The sequence below is a fragment of the Eleutherodactylus coqui genome, chromosome 3 (assembly GCF_035609145.1).
Source record: "Eleutherodactylus coqui strain aEleCoq1 chromosome 3, aEleCoq1.hap1, whole genome shotgun sequence".
NCBI lineage: Eukaryota > Metazoa > Chordata > Amphibia > Anura > Eleutherodactylidae > Eleutherodactylus > Eleutherodactylus coqui.
In genome coordinates this window covers 207,020,260-207,046,417 of record NC_089839.1, presented here as the reverse complement: position 1 = coordinate 207,046,417, position 26,158 = coordinate 207,020,260, and the positions used below count along the sequence as shown (strand labels likewise).

At 49.1% G+C, this 26,158-nt stretch overlaps 1 protein-coding gene across 2 annotated transcripts in view; it reads right to left on the bottom strand.

The window, feature by feature from the left end:
* The window catches only part of CACNA2D2 (calcium voltage-gated channel auxiliary subunit alpha2delta 2), a 209,450-nt gene extending 184,041 nt beyond the window's left edge, over positions 1 to 25,409 (bottom strand). For both annotated transcript variants that reach the window (XM_066596905.1, XM_066596906.1), the window contains exon 1: positions 25,143 to 25,409. In XM_066596905.1, the coding sequence (XP_066453002.1) occupies positions 25,143 to 25,237 (95 nt within the window). In that variant the 5' untranslated portion in view covers positions 25,238 to 25,409. The remainder of the gene's footprint in view (positions 1 to 25,142) is intronic.
* Positions 25,410 to 26,158: the final 749 nt, after the last annotated feature.

Genomic DNA, 26,158 nt, shown 5'->3' with positions numbered 1-26,158 from the left:
GACCCCTCAGCTCATATCATAGAAGGGGGAGCGCAGAACGAGGGGGAGCGCAGCGTTCGCAGCACGCGATAGTGATCTTGTGAACCTGATTAGCGGTTTATGGACCAGGACAGCAGAGTGAATGCAGCTTTCATCTGTCCGCAGCTCCAATTGTCAAGAGGGAAAAGCAGGAGAGGGGGGGGCGGAAGGGAGAGGACGAGAAGAGTGCGAAGAAAGTTCTGCAGAGGCTGAGATAAAGCCGAGACGCGGTGTTCCGAAATTAACCTACTTCTGAGCTGAAAAGAAAATCAAGGACCTTGTTATGAAATGAGGTCCTCTTTAAGATCCGAGAGATAGCGGACAAGAAAGCGGCCACAAAAGGCACAAGAGTCCGAGACGAAGGATTATCAGCGGCGGCTAATTCTCCGGACGAGGGGTCTTTGATTGGAGAGGGAGCTACGGGGAGATTTGTCTGATTCGGGGGCTCTGAGGGGCATGAACAGTGTAGATCTCCTCTACGGGCCGCTGTGCTATGATGTACAGACAGACCCGAAGACCGTAAGGATGTTTTCAGACAGTTCGGTTAAAACTGCACCAAAACCCACATGTTTTTAACCCCTTTGTGACCGCAATACGCATTTTTGCTGAACTCACTAATGGGCTTTAAACCTGCACATACATCTTTTTAAGGTGGTGGCTTGACTAACTACAGACAGCCAGGCTCCTGCTCCAACTGCTAGAAACCTCATATACTGGCAGTTTAACCCCTTACGTGCCACAATCAAAAGTTTGGAGCATGTAAGCAGATGACAGGGTGAGTGAACTCTTCCTGTCATCCATCAGCGCCCCGTGGTAAGATTGCAAGGTACCAATGGGTTCCCATGGCAGCCAGAAGCCTGACAAAGGCCTCCATGTCTGCCATGTAACTCAGTCTATTAGGACCCGCCTCCAGCAGAGTCCAACAGGCTGCTGTCAAAGGCTTAGTAGAATGCACTACATAAATAATGCAGTGTACTATCCAAGCGATAGAACAACCACATCTTCAAATCCAAAATAGTCTCAAAAAAAGTTTCATACAAAGTTTAATTGAAAGTAAAATCCAGTTTAAAAACAAATGCATTTTTCCCACAAAAACCTATTTTAGGGCGCATTCAGACGACCGTATATTGGCCGGGTATTCACGCCGGCCGATATACGCCGTCTCTCTCTGCAGGGGGGGAGGCTGGAAGAGCCGGGAGCAGTGCTGAGCTCCCGCCCCCTCTCCACTCCCCTGCACTATTTTCAATGAGGAAAGACGGGGTGGGGGCGCAGCTAATTCCCGACACTTAGCCCCGCACGGCCCCTCTCTTAGCAAATAGTGCAGAGGAGTGGAGAGAGGATGGAGAGGAGGCAGAGAGGCGGCGGGAGCTCAGATCACTGCTCCTGGCTCTTCCAGCCTCCTCCCCCTGCAAAGAGAGATGCCATATATCGGCCAGCATGAATACCCAGCCGATATACGGTCGTCCGAATGCGCCCTCAAATGGATAAAATACCCCAAAAAATTCTTAGGTATTATTTATAAGTTATTTATTGCGCGTGGTGAACACTGTAACAATATTCATTTTAAAATTAAGGCCAGAATTGCTCTTTTTTTTTGGTTCGCCTCCCAAAAAACCATAATAAAAAGCAATTTAAAAGTTCTAAGTATTTCAAACCAGTACCATTAAAAACTACAACTCTTCCCGCAAAAAAACAAGCCCTCACAGTTGTCAGAAAAGTAAGAATGCAATGGGTCTTAAAATACGGCGATACAGAGTCAATTGTTTTTTTTTTTAAAAACATGTTTTTATTGTGCAAAAGTACTAAAAAATTCAAACCCTGTAAACTTGGCATCACAGCGATCCTGTGGATCCAGATAAGAAAGTTGTCATGATATTTTTACACAATGATGAACGCTGTAAAATGAAAATCCAAAAACCATTGCAAAATTTCTGGACCTCTTTTCAATTCCCCCCACCCTCCCTTGTATTCGTCCCCCAATAAAAGAGTCCTCATACAGTTATCTCAACATGTTATATGTCTTTTACAATGCAATAGTGAAAATTGGCTGGTCATTAAAGGGTTAATAGGAATTACTGCAGTTTTCACTGCACAAACCATATGAGGAAGCTGCGGCAAAAAGCGCGTGTAGTTTAGCAGCACCACAACCGCCCCATCTGCGTACACGAGGCTTGTGAGCTGTATACTGTGTGAAGCCACAGTGGATCCTCAGCTGTTGCCTTATCTGCTATTGATATGAATGGAGCTGATCACACATGCAGCCGCTTCTCCTCTGGCACCGCTGTTCTCATGGTTGGTGGGGGTGCTGGTGAAAAACTGGACATCTCTGGATAGTACTGAGTAACTTCACAAATCCTCTACTGATTGCGTCTCACAGTCCGGTAACATGCAAAGCAGTGGTTGCACATCACCTGATTCCCATTTATCTGGCTGTCCGATGTTCTTGCCCAACGGCATTGTAGTGAAACAGTTTCCTATGGGAACGTTCGTGGCATCTGACGCAACGGGTTTGACGCTGGATGCCTCCCTGCACATTGCATGCATTTTGTGTTGTGGATGCTGGACTGGTGTACAAAATACACCAATTCAGCATCACCTGTGTCTGGCTCTGGCATAAAACAAATGGCCAGATGCAACCGATGTATGTGAACTCAGTCTTAGCGCCCACTTGCAGGACGTCATCACTGCCCTTTAGTAGTCCAGATTCTGTACACACAATGGTGGGTGATGTAGTGTTAATAATAGGCTTCTTGGAGTAGTACAATCCTGCACACTACTTTGCACAGGTTACATCAGGTCTTCACTATTCTGCTAGATTCCTGTTAGCTCTCAGGATCTGCTCCCTGCTGGTTCAGATTCTGCATGCCCCCATCGTGTGGTATGTAACGTTTATAAGGGTCTTCTTGGAGTAGTACAATCCTGCACACTACTCTGCACCAATTACATTAGGTCTTCACCATTCTGCTGGATTCCTGTTAGCTCTCAGGATCTGCTCCCTGCTGGTTCAGATTCTGTATACCCCCATGGTGGGGTATGTAGTGTTTATAATAGACTTCTTGGAGTAGTACAATCATGCACACTACTTTGCACCTGTTACATCAGGTCTTCACCATTCTGCTAGATTCCTGTTAGCTCTCCAGCTCTACTCCCTGTTGGTTCAGATTCTGCATGACCCCATGGTGTGGTATGTAGGATTTATAATAGGCTTCTTGGAGTAGTACAATCATGCACACTACTTTGCACGGGTTACATCAGGTCTTCACCATTCTGCTAGATTCCTGTTAGCTCTCAGGATCTGCTCCCTGCTAGTTCAGATTCTGTATGCCCCCATGGTGTGGTATGTAGCATTTATAATAGGCTTCTTAGAGTAGTACAATCATGCACACTACTTTGCACACATTACATCAGGTCTTCACCATTCTGCTAGATTCCTGTTAGCTCTCCAGCTCTACTCCCTGTTGGTTCAGATTCTGCATGCCCCAATGGTGTGGCATGTAGTGTTTATAATGGGCTTCTTGGAGTAGTACAATCATGCACACTACTTTGCACCAGTTACATCAGGTCTTTACCATTCTGCTAGATTACGGTCAGCTCTCAAGATCTACTCCCTGCTGGTTCAGATTCTGCATGGCCCCATGGCGGGGTATGTAGTGTTTATAATAGACTTCTTGGAGTAGTACAATCATGCACACTACTCTGCACCTGTTACAACAGGTCTTTGCCATTCTGCTGCATTCCTGTTAACTCTCAAGATCCACTCTCTGCTGGTTCAGTGTCTGTAGATTATATGCATTGCTGTGGTGCACTGTGGGATATTAAGAATTTACATCAAACATCAGCCTTTTGGAGAAAAGAGAGGGTCCCCAAGATATTTCCTAAACCCCAGAACCAAGGACAAGTGGTCACCCCTTCCCAAGACACCGGATAAGCTATCTGTGTCTGCAGGCATTTGAGGAACCTAAAAGCAACCCCACTCCTCTCCAAGGAGGCCTCACACAAGGGCAATACATGCTGTAAGCTCCTGGTCGCCCGCTCTTATAACAGAGCCTACACCCCATGGATCTGTTTACATTGGGAGTAGTATTTGGGGTCTCCATCGCTTGTGACTTGCAGCTTGGAACGGCTCAGGACTCACAAGGTCAGGAGAGACGAGGTGGCAGCCATGTAAGGAGCGGAGTAGACAGTCACTCTCTGCATTCTGCCTGTGTCTTGTTTTTCTCCGGCGTGCGCAGCACAGGTGGCAGGAATGCTAAGAGGGAGCCGCGCTGCACTCAATTAGCAGGGAGCAATGGCTGCCACTCTCCAGCCTGACACTGCTCGTCCAGCGGGCACCTGAAGAGATAACGTATCACCCCGTCACCATCAGCACAAAGCTTTTAAGGAAATCTCTATTAGACTCTGGCACTGCTTGTCCTCTGTCCTCCATATCACACTGCCAGGGAGGTGCCAACACTGAGCCGGGTCACATCACAGATCATCGCTACATCAGTCCACAGCCAAAAAGAGAAGCTGGGCTACCAGCTCCGAGCATATGGCCACAGAACCCTATGCCGCACTTTGAACCACCATACACAACCCCTACTGACACCATGTGCACTATGCCACCCTCAAGACCGCCTCACACGATCCCTACCGAAAGAAGCCCTGATGAACACTATGCCACTCTCAAGACCGCCTCACACGATCCCTACCGAAAGAAGCCCTGATGAACACTATGCCACTCTCAAGACCGCCTCACACGATCCCTACCGAAAGAAGCCCTGATGAACATTATGCCACCCTCAAGACTGCCTCACACAATCCCTACCGAAAGAAGCCCTGATGAACACTATGCCACCCTCAAGACCGCCTCACACAATCCCTACCGATACCATGTACACTATTCCACCCTCAAGACCGCCTCACACAACCCCTACTGACACCATGTACACTATTCCACCCTCAAGACCGCCTCACACGATTCCTACCAACAGAAACCCTGATGAACACTATGCCCCCCTCTGGACCACTTCCCACGATCCCTACTGACAATCCCTACAGTAAGAGGGCCCACCTCACACAAATCCTATCAACAGAATGCCCAATGTACACTATGCTATTCTCCAGACCGCCTCATCTGATCTCTACCAATAGAAGCTTCACTGTAAACTGAGCCACCCTCTGGACCGCCTCAGCCAATCCTTACCAATAGAAGGTCCGCCATACACTATGCCACCGTCTGGAACACCTCAAACGAAACCTACCGACAGAATCTTTTGTACAAAATGCCATCTTGCGGACCTCTTATGTATGTTGCTCAAATCACAAGCATCTGGCATGCAGCGCTGCTCCACCCTGAGCCCCTAGCGTTAGAAATCGTTCCAACAGAGCCCCTGGGATCAAGTATCACTCCACACCCCCCGGGGAGTCCAACATCGAGCCCCCCAGAGCTCCTGAAGTCCAACATCGAACTACCCAGAACCCCTAAAGTCCAACATCAAGCCACCCAGAGCCCCTCAAGTCCAACATCAAGCCTCCAAGAGACCTTGGAGTCCAACATTGAGTCCCCCACAGCCCCTGGGGTCCAACATCGAGCCATTGATAGCCCCTGGGATCCATCAAGCCATCCATAGCCCCTGGGATCCAGATTCACACCACTCTCAGTCCCTGAGGGCCAAATTCCCGCCAGCCCCCTGTGGTCCGACGTTGCGGCACCTCCAGTCGTGGATGTGTAACATCCTGAGCAAACCTTTCTGTTTGACGAGTCGTGTAGCGGTGACTTTGTTGCTGCAGAGATCAAACGGCATCACAGTGCGCAGTTGTACTAGCAGGTCGGCACCACCATGTGTCTCTTAATATGCGCAGCGCAGAACGTGTTGTTCGGCTGTACATTATAATTCAGCAGACTAAGGAGATAAAAGAGAAATGAAATTGTATCGGTGGAGCCCTCCCCCACCTGCGCCCTCCGCCATCCGAGCCATAAACTGGAGCCGCTTCCCGTTTAATAGCCCACTAAAGCGTATGGCGGCCTGAATCCTGCGCCAGTCTCCTGCTTTATCTCTCCCGCCGCAGAGCCCGCCGTCCACGGCTCCTGAGCAAGGGCCACTTAATCCGGTAATAAAATGCTCTTTCTGGCTAATAAAGACACCTGACAACTGCGTCTCCCTACTACCCCGCCGCCGCATGAAAACCGCGCAGCGCTGAGTGACAAGACCATCAAGAAGCGGCTAAAGAAAGTCCAACCATCTGCAAAAGAAAGGACTATAAAGTGCATTCTGGGAGTTGTAGTCCATCCAGGTCTTTGATACTTTGTCAAATGTTACACGGATGTAGTAGAGCTGAGGTTGCCATGGGGCACAACTCACAGTAATGACATAGAGAAGCAATGATCACAAGCTAGACACATCTCTACCACTATCAGTAAATATACTCCAATGTGTTATCTGGGGTGTTACATGGGACTGCAGGTCACATCTACACTATCTGTTCTCAGTGAGTTATCACTTGTTACATAGGACTGCGAGTCACATCTACTACATTGTCTGTATTCAGAGGGTTATCACTTATTATCTGAGGTGTTACATAGGACTGCAACTTATATCTACTACATTATCTGTATTCAGAAAGTTATCACTTATTATCTGAGGTGTTACATAGGACTGCATGTCACATCCACTACATTATAGCTGCCTGCAGACTGCCGGGTCAGATCCCCTGCGAGAATTCTCGCTGTGGGATCCGACCCGCGCCCCTGCAGCGACCAGTGCGGCTCTCACCTGCTCCCGCGGCTCCGGCTCTGTGATGTGCCGGCTGCCGCCCAGCTGGTGCGTGCGCATAGCGGAGTTGACGCGCCGGGAGTGATATTTCTGTGCGGGCCTCTGTGAGACCCGCACAGAAATAGAACATGCTGTGATTTGTTTTTTCGCGTGTATTTTCACGCGGAGAAATTGCGGCCGTCTGCATAGGATTGCGTTTTGTAATGCAATCCTATGCAGGCGGGCACGGGCGGAAATTCTGAGGGAAATCCCGCCACGGAATTTCTGCCCGTATGCAGGGGGCCTATCTGTACTCAGACTTATCTCTGTGCTTTCTGGGGTGTTACATAGGACTGCAGGTCACATCTACTACATTATCTGTTCTCAGAGAGTTATCACTCTGCTTTCTGGGGTGTTACATAGGACTGTGATAACATCTATTACATTACCTGTAACACAGAGAGTTACCACTATGTTACCTGGGGTGTTACATAGGACTACAGGTGATACTGACTACATTATTTGCCCCCAGAGAGTTATTACTGTGTTATCTGTGATGTTACATAGGACTGCAGGTCATACCCACAGATTATATGTACTCTATTTTCTGTTACATAAGACTGCAGGTGAACATTGTCTGCACTACATTACCAATACAACTTCAAAGAGTGAAATGATAACTTCGGCTCTGCTACATCTTCCATTAAGCCCTGGTTGTGGCACTAAACAGGTTAACATTAAGATGGAAGGAAAAAACAAGAGCATTAGAATCAGCGAATAATAGAGGCCATTTCTTATTTTCGTGATACAAAGGCCCTTTGTTATCTCTCGGAGAGGAACGTTTTAAGGCCGCTACTTACAGGGCAATTTTTAATTGGCACCAATATGGCTCCAGCCTACTCTTATCTCGCGGGGGTCAGGATATCTACCGCAGTCGAGAAAATTACTGGGATGCAGAACAGAAGGTTGTAGCTTTTGGCTGTAGCTTGTGCCCCTGCACCCCCACCTTCTCCTGGGCTCAGGTGATGGGGGAGGGGGCGACGGACCAGTCTCCCCTATTATTACTTGTGATGTTAAAATGTGCCGCCTGTCAGCGCAAGTCACATACACAATCGCCAAATGCATCTGCAATCCATAAAAACATTTCTCCCTCCCGTCCCCGTTAATGTCACCGCGACGCTGCCCCAGTAATGTCATTAAACCTTCAGCCCGGGCACAAGAGAGAGAAACAATTTGCCGGGGGAACAATGCGCCGCAAAAGCTGCCTATTTGTGAAGGGCTTTATTACAGGAGAGGAACATTCCGGCTCAGAAGGACACATATCATCTCTGGATTGTAGAATCGCCGCCACCGCCGTCCTCCCCGAATTAAGGATCAAATTGCCGGCTCAAGACATATATCTAAGACCGAGTCCCCCGAACCCCGGGGCCAAGGATGAGTGTTATGGGCAAGACACGAGACCTGCATGCGAATGAGGGCTTCTGCCCCTCGGCCGGCCCTAAATCTGTGGAACGGCGGCTCCGCGGATCCCTCCCCCCGATGTAAGGGCGCAGCTTTACCTAGAATATCGCCAAATGTCCCACCGAAGCAGATCATTTTATAGGACGCGTTCCCCGTCCCCCACCTTCAGGCTCGTGAACACAGGCGTATGCACTTTCGAGTTGGGAAATATGTAGCGTTTTCACGGACTGAAACTGCACATATTTTTGCGCTCGTACTGCGTATTTTTAATTCTGATGCAAATTTTTCACAGGCAATTTTGGGCCAAAATGGGAAATGCTGGTATTTTTTTTTCACGTATGCAATGCAAGTCAATGGGGTTAAAGTTGACCGTATTATGGACCGAAAACACGGCGGTGTGAATGAGCCCTTTATCTACGCAGCATGGGGTCACATGGCTGCGCCCCTGGCAGTTCGGTGCTCGCTGCCGCCACCAATGCGACCGTTAAAACTGTCCTCTCCAGTTCAGCCTTCAGCTTTGGCTGAGAATTCGCAGGCAGATCAGGAGCCTTTGTGCCGCGAAGGCCGGGATCAGGGGGGACACAGTTGCTGGATGTCACATGGTCTGTTCACATCAGGGTCGCAGGTTCTATTCGGAAATTTCATCGCTGAGCCAAATGCAGCGCTATTTCATCCTGTAAAATGCCGGAGGGACATCCAAAAACAGCCAGAACCCCATAATGGTTAAATGGGCGCCATTTGATTCCATCATGTGACTGATTCGTTCAGCCAGTGAATTCCGCTTTCCTACTCCCATTTATGCGGGCAGTTTTACAGTGCGAGCTTTGTGCGTTGCAAGACACACAAAAATATAAGCCATGGATCTATTTACACGTGCGAAGCTGCGAGACGGACAAACTACAGCGTGTCCGATCTGTGTGCAATATCGCAGCACATTCGCCGAATATTTGCCATAGGTGAGTTAAAAATCGCATTCACATAAAACTTGCTTGCGATGCGATTTTTTAATTTTTCCTATTGAGACAACATTGAGAGCGATGACAGTCCGAGTTTCTTGGACCGATACTGCAGTCTCCCATGTAATTCCGGCCTAATGCTGTATTTACAGACAGCGATATCCGTCCCAGTTGCAAACGTGAATTTTCTGATATGGCGATGCATTTTGTGCATTGCATTCCTCTACAAGCAAGTTTCATGCGTTTTTCACGCACATTAAAAAAAAAATTGCTTAGCGATTACATGGATACCCGCAGCCCACACAACGTAATTACCTATGGGCTGTGCGTATATCCACAACCATAGAGAACAATGGGCTCTATGTCGCTGATATCTGCGGTAAAATGAAACATGCTGCGTTCTTTTTTCCGCTGACAGGTTACGCAATTGCGACACACTAATGTGATCGGTGCTGTGTGAATCAACGCACATGAAGCATTACAGATTTATCTCCCCCTTCAGTGTGACCCGTTATCTGCACCATCACAGCGGAAAACCAACCTTCTAGGGTGGAAAAAGAGAAGCTAAAATAATGTGTTTGCATTAATCTGCACCCCTAAAACTAATACTTTGTTGATGTACCCTTTGACTTTATGACAGCATTCAGTCTTTTTGGGTAGGGGTCTATCAGCATGGCACATTTTGACTTGGCAATCTTTGCCCACTTCCTTGCAAAAGCGCTCCATATTTGTCAGATTATGAGGGCATCTCGTGTGCAGCGCCCTCTTCAGGTCAACCCACAGATCTTCAGTGGGATTCGGTTCTGGGCTCTGGCTGGGTCATTCCAAAACTTTGATCTTCTTCTGGTGGAGCTATTCTTTGGTTGATTTGGAGGTCTGCTTTCGGTCGTTGTGCTGAAAGGTGAAATTCCTCGAGGCCTGAAGGTTTTGTGCCATAATGACTGATATTTGGAACTGTCCATAAGGGCTAATTCCCACGGGCGGATTTCTATTGCCCCGCAGCTATTAGGTTCTATTGAACCTGATAGCACAATGCTCACGGTGCGGAATTCCACTGTGGAATTCCGCCCCGTGAATTCTTCTGTACTCACCCGTGGCATATTCTATTTGCCATGGGTGTACGCGCGGACGGCTTCCATTGCACTCAATGGAAGCCGTCCGTAACGCTAATTTCCGCTGTGTAGCACAGCGGAAGATAGCGTGAAAACGCTTCCTCGCCTACCACCAGCTGCGTCATATGACGCAGTGGGCGTGTCATGTGGCACGGCCGGCACGTCATACGCTCGACTGCGCATGCGCGCCGGAGCGTCTTGCGGGACGTCGGGTGGCGGATCCGGAGGTAAGTATGGGGTCTCTGGGGGGGGGGGGGGGGGGGGGGGGCGTCGTGACGGTCTCTGCTGTGGTATTCCGCTTGCGGAGCCCATCACGGCCGTGCGCATTAGGACTAATTCCCTCTACCTTGACTAAAGCCCCAGTTCCAGCAGCAGATAAACAGCCCCACACATAATGCTGCCCCCACCATCTTCACTGCGGTATGGGGGTCTTCTGGTGATGAACAGTGTTGGCTCTGCACCAAACATACCTCAACAGCCCAATATCACATTTGCATGTGTGCAGGTGGCCTAAGAAAATGTCACGAAAGTCCTCCTAGAAGAGCCAAACGTTATATGGGGGAAATCCGAATCCCCGTACATAGAGGCAGCGGAGTGCTGCTAGTTATCAGGGGTTTATATGTGATTGTACTGAAGGCTACGGCATCCCCAGATATAAGAGGGTGCTCACACGTATGCAACCACATTATTTCAGCTCTGTTACCGAAATCCTGCAGAAATCTCGTGGAACGACCACACGGAAATCTTGTGGGATAAGCGCAGCTTCAAAACCCGCGGCCTTTAGCTGCAGGTTTTGGAGCAGCTTCGCCGCCTGCATTCTGCTGCAGCCCTCTCTCCCCATAGAGGGGAGAGCGGCAGAAACGGAGGAAGAATTGACATGCTGCGTCTTTGATTTCCGCACATGTCAATTTTAGCGCGGCTTGGCCTCAACGGATCGGCCGCAGTGTGTGGACAAGATTTTTCCAAATATCGTCCACTTTGCTGGCTAATCCCGGGATTAAAAACGCAGGTGGAATTTCCATGCAGAAAGTCCGCATGGACATTCCACGGCAATTCCGCCCCGCGTGAACCCGGCCTAAATGGAATTGTACAGATAACGAGACAAAACCTGGTATTGTAACTGGGGTGTGTAGGCTTTTTATATCCACTGAATGCTGACACAAGTATTGGGACGCACATGGATGGTGGGGAAATTCAATTTTATTCCCATTTTTCAGTCCAGTGTTGGACCGCCTTTGGCCTCAATGACTGCAGTAACCCTCCTCGGCCGCTTTCCCTCAAATTCCCATAGATGTGTGGAGGGATTTACATCCATTCCTGGAGGAGAGCTTCAGATAGTGATGTGGGGGATAATGGGTGTGTTGGGCGTGCACGAATATGGCTTTCTAGTTCACCCACAGGGTAGATGATGCCACATTGTCCGGAAGGTCTCTGTACCCATTGGTGTTGAGGGTGGATATCACTATAACCAATGGCCCTAGTCCTTCCCAGCAGAAAACCCCCCCACCATAACAGAACCTCCTCCAAACTTCACTGTTGGAACGATGAGGTCACGTAGAAACCGCTCTCCAGACAACAGCCACACCTAAATGCCGCCATCCGATCAGAAGATGGCGTACTGTGATTCAGCCGTCCACAACACTTGCTTCCACTCATTTGCGGTCCGACGCTCCAAGCACCATCGCAGGCTCCGCTGTGCATTCACTGCTGTGATGTGTGCAGCCGCTCGTCCATAGTAACCCTTCACATGCAGTTCTCTATGGACGGTTCTGGTGCTAAGGGCTCCTAACCACTTGCAATAGGTTTTCTTACGATGCGAGAGCGATGATTATGAAACCAATGATTTTCAATGGTTTCATACTCATTTGTGATTTTTCACTCGCAGCGCTAAGAAAAATCTGTGATATTGCTTATTGTTTTCAATGGGGTAGGTGGCAGGGAGTACATCAAAGACTTTTGCCACAGCTGTAACAACTATGGCAGGGGATTCCTTCATCCCCATGGGGACCGTGGTGATGAAGGAATCCTCTGCCACAGCTGTGACAGCTCTGGCAAAAGTCCACGATGCTATCCCATTGCTTTCAATGGGGCCGGCGCTGCTGTTGCCCCATTAAAGGCAGTGGTTTGCAGGCAACCCCAGCAGCAATGATTTTCGGGGAAGGGCATGAAATATAAGCCCTTCCCTGAAAATCAGCCCTAGCTGTAAAAAAAGGTTTAACTTTTTTTTTACTCACCTAGAAGAGCAGTCCAGCTCTTCTCTCTGGCCCCGACAGCATCGGCCCCATTGAAAGCAATGGGATAGCATCGCGGACTTCTGCAACAGCTGTGGCAGAGGGTTCCTTCATCTCCGCAGTCCCCGCAAGAATGAAAGATTTCCCTGCCGGATCGTGAGGATAAAGGAATCCCCTGCCATAGCTGTCACAGTTGTGGCAGAAGTCCGGGATGTCTTCCCTATGTACTCCCTATGAAGACAATGAGCGACATCACAGATTTTTCTTAGGCTTGAGTGAAAAATCGCAAATAAGTATGAAACCATTGAGAATGATATGTTTCATAATCATACGTTTTAACTTGTTCTCAGATCACAAGAAAGCATATCGCTAGTGGTAGGAGCCCTAATGCATGTGAGACCTCCTGACGAGGGCAGACGATGTGTGTGATGCCCTCACAGCTGGTACAAGGCTTCGTTGTCCACGTTCTGTCAGTCTACGAGGTCTCCCTGAACGTGGCTGCACCGCACACACCAGAGGGCTTCCATCTCCCAATAACATGGCCAACAGTGGACTCTGGAAGGTCCAAAAGTGCTACGATGTCCTGTACTGATTGGTTGGTGACATCCCATCACCAGACCCCATTGTCGGCTCTACACCTGGGGGCATCTGATGGTTTCTGTACTGGGATCTAACTGTGGGATCCTCTCCTTAGGATTGGTGGGGGGCCAATACTTTTGTCAACATGGTGTATCTTGATCCTCACAGGCATCCTGGACAGGAGAGACTTCTGCCGCTTGTGTGTTTGGCTCACTGAGGATCATCTGTACTGCTACATTGTAACAAACCCTCAGCTGTGTGACCAGGGTTATATCAGGATTAGTTTTCAGCTGTTGAATAACTACCTCGGCTATATTATACATTTATAACGCTGAGCTGCTGCGAGCGCCCGCCGCGGTCAGTGTGGTTACTTTGCTGCTCTAGGGCGTTGGTATTTTATTGAATACTATTTTAATATTTTCATTTTTAATAAATTACAATTTTGTAAACCAGAATATTTTATTCATGGACATCAAGTGGAAATATTGAAAATGGCGATTAATTGGAGCACAAAGGGGAGATTTTCTGTAAAACTTAGACCTGGTAATCTAAAAATGCGCCAATTTATCACAGTGGTTCGCGCTGGATGAAACACCTGGCACCTCCTTAGACACTCATCTAGCTGTATAGCACCTGCTTAATTTACACCCACCAAAATGTTGCCACAATTTTGACGCATGCCATATTTTATGCCACACCCCTTTTTATACTAACCCACACCCCTCTTTCGAGCAAGGCACCAGATTATTATTTTTGATGCATTTGCTCTATAATTAAGTTTAAAATCTGATAAAATTTTATTCGCCAGAAATACACAAAGTTTTGGCAAATTTTACGACCAGCTGTAGGCACCATCACATTAGTGAATCTGCCCCAAAGTTTATTAGAAAGTTGTAGAACTTCTCATTCTGCGCAGATTGAACCTCATGAACATAGGACTTGAGTGGCTGTGAAGCTGCGTGTCGAAAGGAGCAGAGTGCTGCACTAGGGCCTGAGGAAGGACCCGTCGTAGGCCAAAACGTTGCAAGTTCTTGATCTTCCAGGACACTTTTAGCTTGAAACTGAAAATAAAGCTTCACTTCTGCTTGGAATCTGCTAGTGCGCCATCTCTTATCTGAGGATGTGTTGTATTGCCTCATGGAGGGAGAAGTGCAAGCACAAGTGCCTCCACAGACCTTGTTAGAGTATTGTTGTCTCCTGGAGTACAGGACTGTGAAATGAAGCTATGATTATAAGGAAATCAACATCGAAACCACTGCGCTGAAGATAACGGGATACGTCCAGAAGAAAATAGGACGTTCCAGCCATTTAGGGTGTTTTTGGGTGGGACGTGTTGTCCATGTTGGCAATGATTGAGTGCCCACTAAACTCTAGTGTCTGTGGTGAGCTATAAGGAGAGACTACAGCTGGTTCATATTCATCATAGAGTCCTGACTTACTGCTATAGTATTGCGTCTCCTGGTAATCACCATGTATAGCAATGAGCCTTCTTCCATTCTACTGAACTTGAGGACACACAAGTTCAGTCATTGTCCACATCGTGAGCCTCTGTCCTCTGCAGGGCAGCCAATGAACATGACGGTGTCGTTGAAAAGTGTCCTTCTGCAGGATAGCAAATTGTCAGCTGCCAGAAGGGAAAGAAGACTAATTCTGTTCAAAGCTGCCCATAGCAGCAAGGAGAACAAATGGACATATATGGTACATTAGAGTTTCATGGAATAACTGTCTCTTTTTACCATAGAGTGCTGACATTTACTTCCATAGTATAGTACCCCCTGGTGTTTACAGTGTATAGCAATGTGCAGTCCTCCCAATAAGCTGCATGATGGAGGGCACACATGCTCAGTCAGGGTACACATGCTCAACCACTCTCCCCTTAGCCCCGCCCCCATCCTGCCCCTCCCATTGCAAACAGTGCAGAGAGAGGGCGCGGGAGCTCAGTGCACTAACTTCTGCCCCGTCCCGCCTCCTCCCCTTGCTGAGAGGGGCAGCGTATATCGGTCAGGCATTAAAACCCAACCGATATACGCCCGTCTGAATAAGCCCATAGGTATTGTCAGCTGTCAGAAGGGGAAGAAGACCCTGCAGGTTAAAGTATTTTCAATTGCCAGAGGGGGAAGGGGACTGATTCTGTCTAGAGTAGCTCTCAGTAGCACAGATTAGAAGCATCAATATGGTACAAAAGGGATTCATGGGATAACCACCACTTTATATGGAATGCACACTATACAGTTCTATGCTGTGGGCGGAGCAATACTGGTTGCTGGCGAACATTTACCTTTTGGAATGATAAAGAATGTTACATCAGCTGCTATCTTACTGCGAGAACTGAGGACGAGAACGCTGGGCGGATATGCAATATAAGATAACTAGCTGATATAGCCGGCTTCGCCCGAGTTAATTTGGTACAGGTGTTTATGTCTTGTTCGCATGGAAAATTTTTTGAAGTCGTCGTTATTTCAGAGGAACTGAGGAATAAAATATGTATACGCATAGTGGAGCGTTAGATTCTCCTCAGGCTGCATGTACCGATGTCTTTCTGCAGAATGTGCCATCCCTTTCACTTTTTATCCTTAAAGGTAATGCCCCTTTTAATTCAAATTTACATCCAGACTAGAGATTGCAGCCCCTTCTTAGTCTTAACTGCTTAGTGACCAAGTCTGTTTGCGCCTTAGTGATGGAGCCAAATTTTGGAAATCTGACATGTGTCACTTTAACATAGAATAACTCCGTAAAGGTTTTGCATATCCCTGTGATTCTCACATTGATTTTTCTCCACATATTGTACTTCATTTAGGTGGTAAAAATAGACCGATTAAAAATGTATGTATATTTATTAAAAGCACCCAAATTGGGAAAATGAGGAAAAAGTGGGGTTTTTTTTACATTTTCAACTGCAATATCTCAAATATATGGAAACATACTGTACACATTTTTGATAAAGATATATATTTCCATCTGTTTACTTTATTCTGGACACACATTGCAAAAACTGTAGTTTTTTTTTAACCATTTAGGAGACGTACAAATTTAACAATAATTATTAACATTTTGAAGAACATTGTGTTTCCCTACACCAAGCCAAGATTGCAAAGGCTCATAGGTGTCAGAATGATAGATACCAATACAAATGACCCCATTAAAAAAAATACACATCCTAATATATTCACTGAGGGGGGTCGTGAGTTTCTTTTCAGGAGTTAATGCCATTTAGAGGAGAAAAAATAAAATGTCATATTTTTGCAAATATGTAATTTTAGAGACAGGATTTTTTTCTATAGTGCATATGATAATGAGGATTTGCAACCCCAAATGGATACCCCTGTTTGTCCCGTGTTCAGAAATATACCCATTGTGTCCATAATCGTCTATCTGTATGCACAATGAGGCCCAAACCGAAAGGAACAGCCGGTGGCTTTCAGATCAGACATTTTGCTTGAAGGTGATTTAGGCCCCATAGCACAGTTGTAGAGCCCTTGAGCCACCAAAACTATATAGAACCCTCAAAAAAGACCCCATTTTGAAAACTAGACCCCTTAACAAATTCATCTCGGGGTGTACTGCGTATTTTGACCCCAACATTTTTTAATGAATCTAAGTAAAGCAGAAGGAAAAAAAACTATAATTTTCATTTTTTTGACAATTGTGTCATTTTAAAATAAGTTTTTGTGTTTGTTTTTTTTTGTACAGCATACATATCCCCGTTTGCCCCATGTTCATAAATATACCCATTGTGGTCCTAATCTTCTGGCTGCAAAACGGGGAACAAACTGAAAGGCGCATTAAAGTTTAACTGTTTTTAACTTTTACGTGATTGTTATTATCCGTTGGATAACGGCAATCATGTGACCGGGGACCACGGCCTTGGTCACTGCTCCAGGCTCTCACCTACCCTTAGTAACCAGAAGCAAGAAGATTTTACATTTCCCAGGCCCTCCCCAGATTCTGCGCTTGCGTCCGCCATTTTGCCGATAAGTGCATGCGCCAAAGCTGGGGAGAGGTGCGCGGAAAAAGATCCCATTGGGGGACATTGCTGGAGGCCTTAGGTAAGTAATTTTACCTCCTCTCACAGATCGGATCCGTGATGGGAGGTGAAACTGTAACTTTTTTTTGCTTTTACATGATCGCAGCAGGTAAACGTGCTACCACACTAAAATGGCATACGATATAAATGTATAATATAGTCAGGGGAGTTATTCAACAGCAAGCATATTGAACATCAATCCTGATTTAGGCGTGCTGACACAGCTGAGGATTTGTTACAATGTAACAGTGCAGACAATTCTCGGTGAGCCAAACAAAAAAGACGCCAGGCTGATGGCTCCTAGCTGCACTGATACATTGTAACAATTCAACAGCTGTGTAAGCAGGACCAAGTGATGTAAAAAATGAATGTTTCTATTTCCAGACAGCAAGCAGATGGAAACTCAGTCTATGTGAAAGTCCCAGAACTTCTCGTTATACACAGATTTATTGATTGAGGACTAGAGAGCAGGACCCCCGCTGTCCTCTCTGTAGACAGCCTGTCACCCACCAGAGCAGCACATGGAGCCCCTTCGCCAGCAACCACTCCACTCCAAATAGTTCTTCACTTTATAGCACCAGCGGATCCCTTGAACCCCGGATATCCCATCGGCTTCTGCCCCCACAACTATGGATGAAGCTATCACCGCCGCTTGTATTCACCAGCTATGAATGCCTGCGGAGCGGACCTCATCAGGGAGGGGATCAACGAGAAACCTGGCCCAATATTGCGCTTGTCAACTTGTGTTTTGCCCACAGATGTGCATCACTTCTGTGAGCTTGCGATCCTCCGGCGCTTGTTTCACGCGCATCATAGGATCGGCGTTTCCCCTCACACTTGCGTGCACATCGTACAGCATGCGATGTCTTTGACTGTCCCATTAAAAACAATGGGCAATGCGTTTTGAGGGAACATGAAAAAGATAGGACATGCAGCCTTTTTTTTAGTCACATGGGCGTTTTGACGCGCAAATGTTTGTAAGCATAACTGATGCATTCAAAAATTTGCGTGACCGAAGAGGGCGCCACAGCAGAAAAACCACACCTAGCAACATTTATCTGTTTAAAAAGAGCGCAGCCCGCTATCCCCGGCTGCGGCTGTGACAGCTGCAGCAGGGGATTCCTTGGATGTGAAGCCCCTGGATGTGACAGCATCCTGTGGTCAATAGGGCCTGTGGCAGCTGCAGCGGCCCCATTGACATACGGAGAACATTGAGCTCCTTTGCTACAGCTGTGAAAGCTGTGGCAGAGGATTTCTTCATCTCCGCGGGGGAGTCCCCTTGTCACTGAACACTGTGACAGCATTGTCACAGTCTCCAGTGACAAAGGGACTCCCCGCAGAAATGAAGAAGAGCAGATCCTGCTCCCCCATCTCTGCTATACACAGTACACAGAGAAGAGCAGTACCTGCTCCCCCATTTCTCTTATACACAGCACACACAGAGAAGAGGAGACCCTGCTCCCCGATCTTTGCAATACACAGCACACACAGAAAAGAGGAGACCCTGCTCCTCCATCTCTCCTAATACACAACACACACAGAGAGGAGCAGATGCTGCTCCCCCATCTCTCCTATACACAATGTCTTTATTAGGAATGAGAGTAAAAGTCAGACAGCTTGCATTAACATCATTTATTTTTGTTAGCCATTAAAAGGTATCTACAAGATTACTTGGTTTCTCTTATCGGGAACAATCACATGTTCCTATACACAGATCTTGCTCCCCCGTCTCTCCTATACACAGTACACACAGAGAAGATCTTGCTCCCCATCTCTCCTATAGACAGCACACACAATAGAAGAGGAGAGCCTGCTTCCTCATCTCTGCTGTTCACAGTACACACAGAGAAGAGCAGATCCTGCTCCTCCATCTCTCCTATACACAGCACACACAGAGAAGAGCAGATCCTGCTCCTCCATCTCTCCTATACACAGCACACACAGAAAAGAGCAGATCCTGCTCCCCCATGTCTCCTATACACAGCACACACAATAGAAGAGGAGATGCTGCTCCCCCATCTCTGCTATATACAGTACACACAGAGAACAGCAGATCCTGCTCCCCCATCTATCCTATACACAGTGCACACAGAGAAGAGGGGATGCTGTTTCCATATCTCTCTCTCTCATACACAGCACACACAAAGAAGAGGAGATCCATGCGCAGACCGGAGCCGGCGGCCGGGTGAGTGCGAGCCCTGCACAAAAATAGGACATGCCGCGGTTTGTTTGCCGTGCGAGATTTCGCGCGGCGAAACCGCGGCCGTCTGCATAGGAGTGCGTATTGTAATGCACTCCTATGCAGGCTTTCAGTGGCGGAAATCCCGCGGGAAATACCGCCGCGGGATTTCCGCCCGTGTGCAGGCAGCCATACACTGCACACACAGAGGAGGGGAGGAGATCCTGCTCCCCCATCTCTCCTATACACAGCACACACAGAGAAGAGGGGATGCTGTTCCCGTATCTCTCTCTCATACACAGCACACACAAAGAAGAGGAGATCCTGCTCCTCCAGCTCTCCTATACACAGCACACACAGAGAAGAGGGGATGCTGTTCCCGTATCTCTCTCTCATACACAGCACACACAAAGAAGAGGAGATCCTGCTCCTCCAGCTCTCCTATACACAGCACACACAGAGAAGAGGGGATGCTGTTCCCGTATCTCTCTCTCATACACAGCACATACAGAGAAGAGGAGATCCTGCTCCTCCAGCTCTCCTATACACAGCACACACAGAGAAGAGGGGATGCTGTTCCCGTATCTCTCTCTCATACACAGCACACACAAAGAAGAGGAGATCCTGCTCCTCCAGCTCTCCTATACACAGCACACACAGAGAAGAGGGGATGCTGTTCCCGTATCTCTCTCTCATACACAGCACACACAAAGAAGAGGAGATCCTGCCCCCTGTCTTTTTGTAGCGCATCCACAGAAGCAGCAGTATGCAGGACATTTTACAGCAGTACTGAGCACTATTATAGCTATGAATCCAGCTTTATAGCCATGAGCAACATCTCTCTGTGTCTCCAGCAGCTCGTCCTCCTCACCTCCCCATAGACATCTATGTCCAGTCTCCTGATCACTGCCACATGTAAACCAGACAGCATCAGTCAACAAACAAGCACTGGATCCTCGTTTGGCTGTGGATGAGCTGTGTAACAAGCATGACTCTTTTCATGCAGCTTCACCACTCTGTTGTGTGATCTTCTGATGAGGGACCACTCTCAGGCTTGACGTGTGTACCTTGTAAAATTGTCTATATGGTCTACCAATATACTGCCACCATAGGCACGAGAGGTTCACTGGACCTCATGCCTCGGCAATGTTGCTAATTTCATCAGCCATATCCAGGAGCCTGTAGCATAGCAGCAGCTGCAGGGGGGTGACCCTAGCTGGGGTGTGGGAGGGGGCACCAGCACAGCAGTCATACTGCAGAGTAGCAGCAGTCTCTGTCTCTACGTCGCATCTTCAGAAAGGATCACAGGTGGCACCAACAGGGGCCAAATGTCCGTATTTACTGCAGGTCACTCTCTCCTCTATGCCACCTCTTGCTCATAAGTGCTGAACAAGGGGCCGTACCCAGCAAAGCTCATCCACCTCCTGCAACATGGATATTACCCATCTGCACTCACTAGTAATGGGCACCACGTTTTCTACTGTCCATCACACATCAGTGAAGCCCTGCACTCCCTCTCCTATTGTCTCTCTATGCTCTCTCTTCACTTGTTCTTGCATCCTCCACCTCTCCCTACTCTACATTCTCACCCCATCTTTCTCCCCCACTCTGCACTCTCTACCCCATCTTTCTTCCCTTCCTAGAACTCCCTTCCCCTCTTTCTCTCCCCCTCTCTTCCCACCTTTATCCCCTTCACTGCACTCCCCCACTTTCTCCCTCTCTCAATAATCTCTCCCTCCTTTCTCACTCTCTGCACTCTCCCCTCTCTTTCTCTCCTGTTTTCTACACCCCCTCCCCCTTTTTTCTGTCCCTCTTTTTCTGCACTCTATTCTCTTCACAAAACTCTCTTCTAGGCTTTCTCCCCCAGTCTGAACCCCCCCCCCCCCAGACACACACACACACACCCTCTGCTGCACTCTTTTCCCCTCTCCCTGGACTCTCTCACCCTCCTTCCCCTCTTCTCTTGGAACGCTCTCCCAGCTTGCTCTCCCCTTCTTAGCACTCTCTCCCTCTCTCTTGGCACTTTCTACCCCTCACTGCACTCTGTTCCCCTACTTTCTTACTCCTCAGAACTCCCCCTCCCTTTCTCACTCTGCACTCTCTCCCACTCTTTTCTTACTCTCTCTGCAATCTTTCCCCAGCTTTATCCCACTTACTGCATTCTTTCCCCCTCCACAATCTCCCTCCTCTTTCTTTGCCTCTCTGCACTCTCCCTCTTACTTCTCATTTTCTCTGCACTCCCTCCCCTCTTTCTCTCCTGTTCTCTACACCATCTCCCCCCCCCCCCCCCCCCGTTTCTCTTCCTCTCTCTGCACCCTCTCCCCTTCTCAGAACTGTCTTCCCACTTTCTCTATCACTCTGAACTCGCCCCCCCTCTCTCTCTGCACTCTTTCCCTCTCTATTTCTCCCTGCACTCTGTCCCCCTCTCTCGTGGAACTCTCTCCCTGCTTTCTCCCCTTCTCTGCACTCTCTCCCTAGTTTTATCCCTCTCTCTGCACTTTCTCTCCTTCCTTTCTCCATCTCTCTGCATTCTCTCCCCCTTTCTATACCTGCACTCTCCACCCCTTCTTTCCCTCTCTCTTCGAACTCTCTCCCCAATCTTTTCCCCCTCTCTGCCCAGCTTTCTCCCACTCACTGCACTTTCTCCCTCTCTCTGCACTCTCTCCCCCTCTCCAACTCTCTGCACTCTCTCCCCCTTGTCACACTCTCTTCCTCCTGTTGTCTCTCTCCTCTCTTAAACTTCCATTATCACATTTTGCAGGAGTCTCAATCCTCCGGAGAGCGTCTGACGATAATTATCTTAATTGACTTTAATATTTCCCTTTGTAGTGTTATGGGGCTTTTTTTTTCTAATTAGCCGCCATTGCTGCACACATCCCCCCCAACCCCTGATGCACGGAGCCGCTGCGTCCGGTCAGGGATGAGCCCTTTCCCTCAGGGAGAACCGGCTGCTGCATCCCAGAAGGACAATTTTTTATCGGCTCCTGGAAACACCTGTCACCCTATTAGCCAAGGAAAAATGGCAGCCAGGAAATGAGAACTTGAGGCGTTACATAACCGAGTCTGTGCAGAGCATCACACCAGTGCAGACACAGAGCATCACTACCCGCTCCATCTCCCATAGTAACGTCGTAACCCCTGCCCTCCCAGAGCAATTATCAACTCCAGCTTTAAAATTTAATGGCAGCAAAGAAAAGACGCCAAATATCCGAGCAGCGAAGATCCAACATGTATTCATCACAGCCAGACAGATGTAGCAGAGCTGAGCCTGTCAGTGTAGCAGAGTTGTAAGTGGAGTCACCTACTACATCTGTACTCAGTTATCACTGTGTTATCTATGGGGTTACATAGGACTGCTGATCACATCTACTACATTATCGGTACTCAGAGAAATATCACTGTGTCTTATCTGTAGTGTTACATAGGACTGCTGGTAACATCACAGTCTCAGACTTTGAGGACACGTTCGACTCTGCTACATCTACCACATCTATAATAATCCATCTCAGTGACCAGAAGCCGAGAGCCTCCAGAATTGGATCAATGACCCCAAAATACAACAAGAGCCAAGACCGCGCATCAAGTAGGTCCAGTGTGGAGACACGGGTACATACTGACCACCGCTGCGTACATGGGGCATGAATATATATATATATAACAGCAGGATGGGATGAAAAAGACGATGAAGACCCAAAACAAGTCCTGACACCTTGAAATAAGACGGCACCGCACACAGTCACATACTCGGAGTGTCAGAGTGGCTCCAGAAAGACGCATGTCCATCAGTGGAGGGCGAGGGAGAAGTTAATGCCCCCTACTGATCAAGAGGAAGGCAAAAACCCCACAAGGCCTGAGCCCTAAAATTGCAACATGAAGGGGAAGCCCACATGGTATAAAGCGGCGCCCTGAAGGATTGAGGAGGCCACATTAGCTTGGGGTCTCAATGAAGAATCTGATTATTTTATATAAGGATTAGGGTGACGGGGAGGGTATAGGGTCAGAAACCACAAATGGGGGCCATAGTAGGGTAGAATCACAGGAGCTGGAATTACAGGGTGTTGGGGGCATCTGGGGTTGTTGGGCAGATGCTGCTGGGGTTCAGGTTATTGTAGGGATGATAATAGGTCAAGGGGGGTCATGGAAGAGTTGGGGCTGCAGTTGCAGCTTGTGAGAGTGGGGCCGGGTGGGGGGGGGGTCACAGGTACACTGAGGAGGTGGGTCGTCACAGGTGCTGGGGGGGCGTCAGGCCACAGGTGCTGGCGAGGAGGGGGATACTGGTATTGGGTGTTGCAGGTTCTGGGGGGCAGGGAGTCTGCTGTTCAGTATTACAGTAGGCAGAGGGTGTCAGATGATAGGTTCAGTGGCGCGGGATGTCTAGTGACAGGTTCTGTAGAGGAGGGTGTCAGGTTCCGGGGTAGGGCTGTCAGGTGTTCAGGACTGTGAAGTAGAGTGTCAGGCTCCATGGAAAGGGTGGCAGGTTCTGGGGAGTAGGGTGGCAGGTGGCACATTCTGGAGAGGGGGTGTAAAGTGTCAGATTCTAGACAGTAGGGTGTCAAGTGGCAGGTTCTGAGGAAGAGGGTGGCAAGTTCTGGGGAGGACGGTGTGAGGAGGCAGATTCTGTTGAGGAGGGGTGTCAGGTGGTACATTCTGGTGAGGAGGGGTGTCAGGTTCTGGGGAGGAGGGGTGTCAGATGGTAGGTTCTGGGGACGAGGGGTGTCAGATAGTAGGTTCTGGGGACGAGGGGTGTCAGATAGTAGGTTATGCGAAGGAGGGGTGTCAGATGGCAGGTTATGCGAAGGAGGGGTGTCAGGTTTGGGGAACAGGGTGTCAGATTCTGGGGAGGAGGGTGTCATGTGGCAAGTTCTGGGGAAGAGGGTGCCAAGTTCTGGGAGGACAGTGTGAGGTGGCAGGTTCTGGGGAGGAGGGGTGTCAGGTGGCAGGTTCTGGTGAGGAGGGGTGTCGGGTTCTGGGGAGGAGGGCTATCAGGTGGTAAGTTCTGGGGAGGAGGGCTATCAGGTGGTAGGTTCTGGGGAGGAGGGCTATCAGGTGGTAGGTTCTGGGGAGGAGGGTTATCAGGTGGTAGGTTCTGGGGAGGAGGGCTATCAGGTGTAGGTTCTGGGGAGGAGGGCTATTAGGTGTAGGTTCTGGGAAGGAGAAGTATCGGGTTGCAGGTTCTAGAGGAGAGTGTGGCAAGTTCTGGGGAGGACAGTGTGATGTGGCAGGTTCTGGGGACGAGGGGTGTCAGGTGGTAGGTTATGGGGAGCAGAGGAGTCAGGTGGCAGGTAATGCGAAGGAGAGTAGCAGGTTCTGGGGAAGAGGGTGGCAGGGTGGCAGGTTCTGGGATAGAGGGTGGCAGGTTCTGGGATAGAGGGTGGCAGGTTCAGGGGAAGAGGGTGGCAGGTTCTGGGATAGAGGGTGGCAGGTTCTGGGATAGAGGGTGGCAGGTTCTGGGATAGAGGGTGGCAGGTTCTGGGGAAGAGGGTGACAGGTCCTTAGGAGGGTGGCAGGTTCTTAGAAGGGTGGCAGGTTCTGGGGAGGAAGGTGGCAGGTTCTTAGAAGGCTGGCAGGTTCTGGAGAGGAGGATGTCAGCTGGCAGGGTCTGAGGAGGGTGGCAGGTTCTGGGGAGGAGGATGTCAGCTGGCAGGTTCTGGGAAGGAGGGTGTCAGGTGTTCAGTACTGGGGAGGGGGTGGCAGGTTCTGAGGGTGATGCTATTTTGGGTCTGGCCATTACAGGACTCCTGTGGGGTCGCTGGGGCCGGTGAGGAGCAGCCAGGGGGCGCACGATGGACACCATGTAACATGACGGCATCTCCCGAGCGGGAACGTACAGGCTCTGCGGGTTACTCACGTGTGCTGCTGCGGGAAGCTGTAGCCTCCGGCCCCGGGGAGCAGGGAGAGGCCGGCGTGGAGCAGGCAGAGGGCCGGGAGCAGCGGGCACATCATCCTGCCGAGCCGGAGACGAGATGCTGAGGCTGGAGCCGAGATCTACACTGCCGGGGACCGGGGAGGAGGCAGAGCCCGGAGACTGCCCTATATGTGAGACTGCCCACCGCACAGAGAGAGACTGCCCACACTACATGCCCAGAGACTGCCCACCACACCGAGAGAGAGAGATGCCCACCCTATCTACCCAGAGACTGCCCACCTCACAGAGAGAGAGAAAAAAGCCCACCCCACGAACCCACAGACTGCCTATCACAGAGAGACTGCCCACCACACTGAAAAAGAGCAGCCCACCCTACATACCCAGAGACTGCCCACCTCACAGAGACGGCCAACCCTACATACCCAGAGACAGCCCACCTCACAGAGAGGGCCAACCCTACATACCCAGAGACAGCCCACCTCACAGAGAGACTGCCCACTTCTAAGAAAGACACTGCCCACTTTAGAGACATTGCCCAGCCTACATACTCAGAGATTGCCCACAACAGAGAGAGTCTGCCCACCTCACATATTCAGAGACAGTTTACCTCAGAGAGACTAGTCAGAATATAGAGTTAGACTAACCACCTGAAATACCCAGAGACTACCCCTCACAGAGAGAGGCTATCCACCTAAGAGAGACTGCCCACCTCACATGCCCAGAGACTGCCCACCACAGAGAGTTAAAGAGAGACTGCCCCTTCACGCAGAGCGACCTCCCACCTTACATGCACAGAGACTGCCCACCGAAAATATCCAGAGACTGCCAGCCCTACAGATTGCTAGAGACAGCCCAACCTACATCCAGACACTGCCCACCATATAAACAGAGACTGCCCACCTAAGATAGACTGCCTTGCTAAATACTGACAGCCTCCGCTACGAATACGTGGCGGAGGCTGTCAGTACTGCCCTCCTTATACACAGAGACTGCCAGTT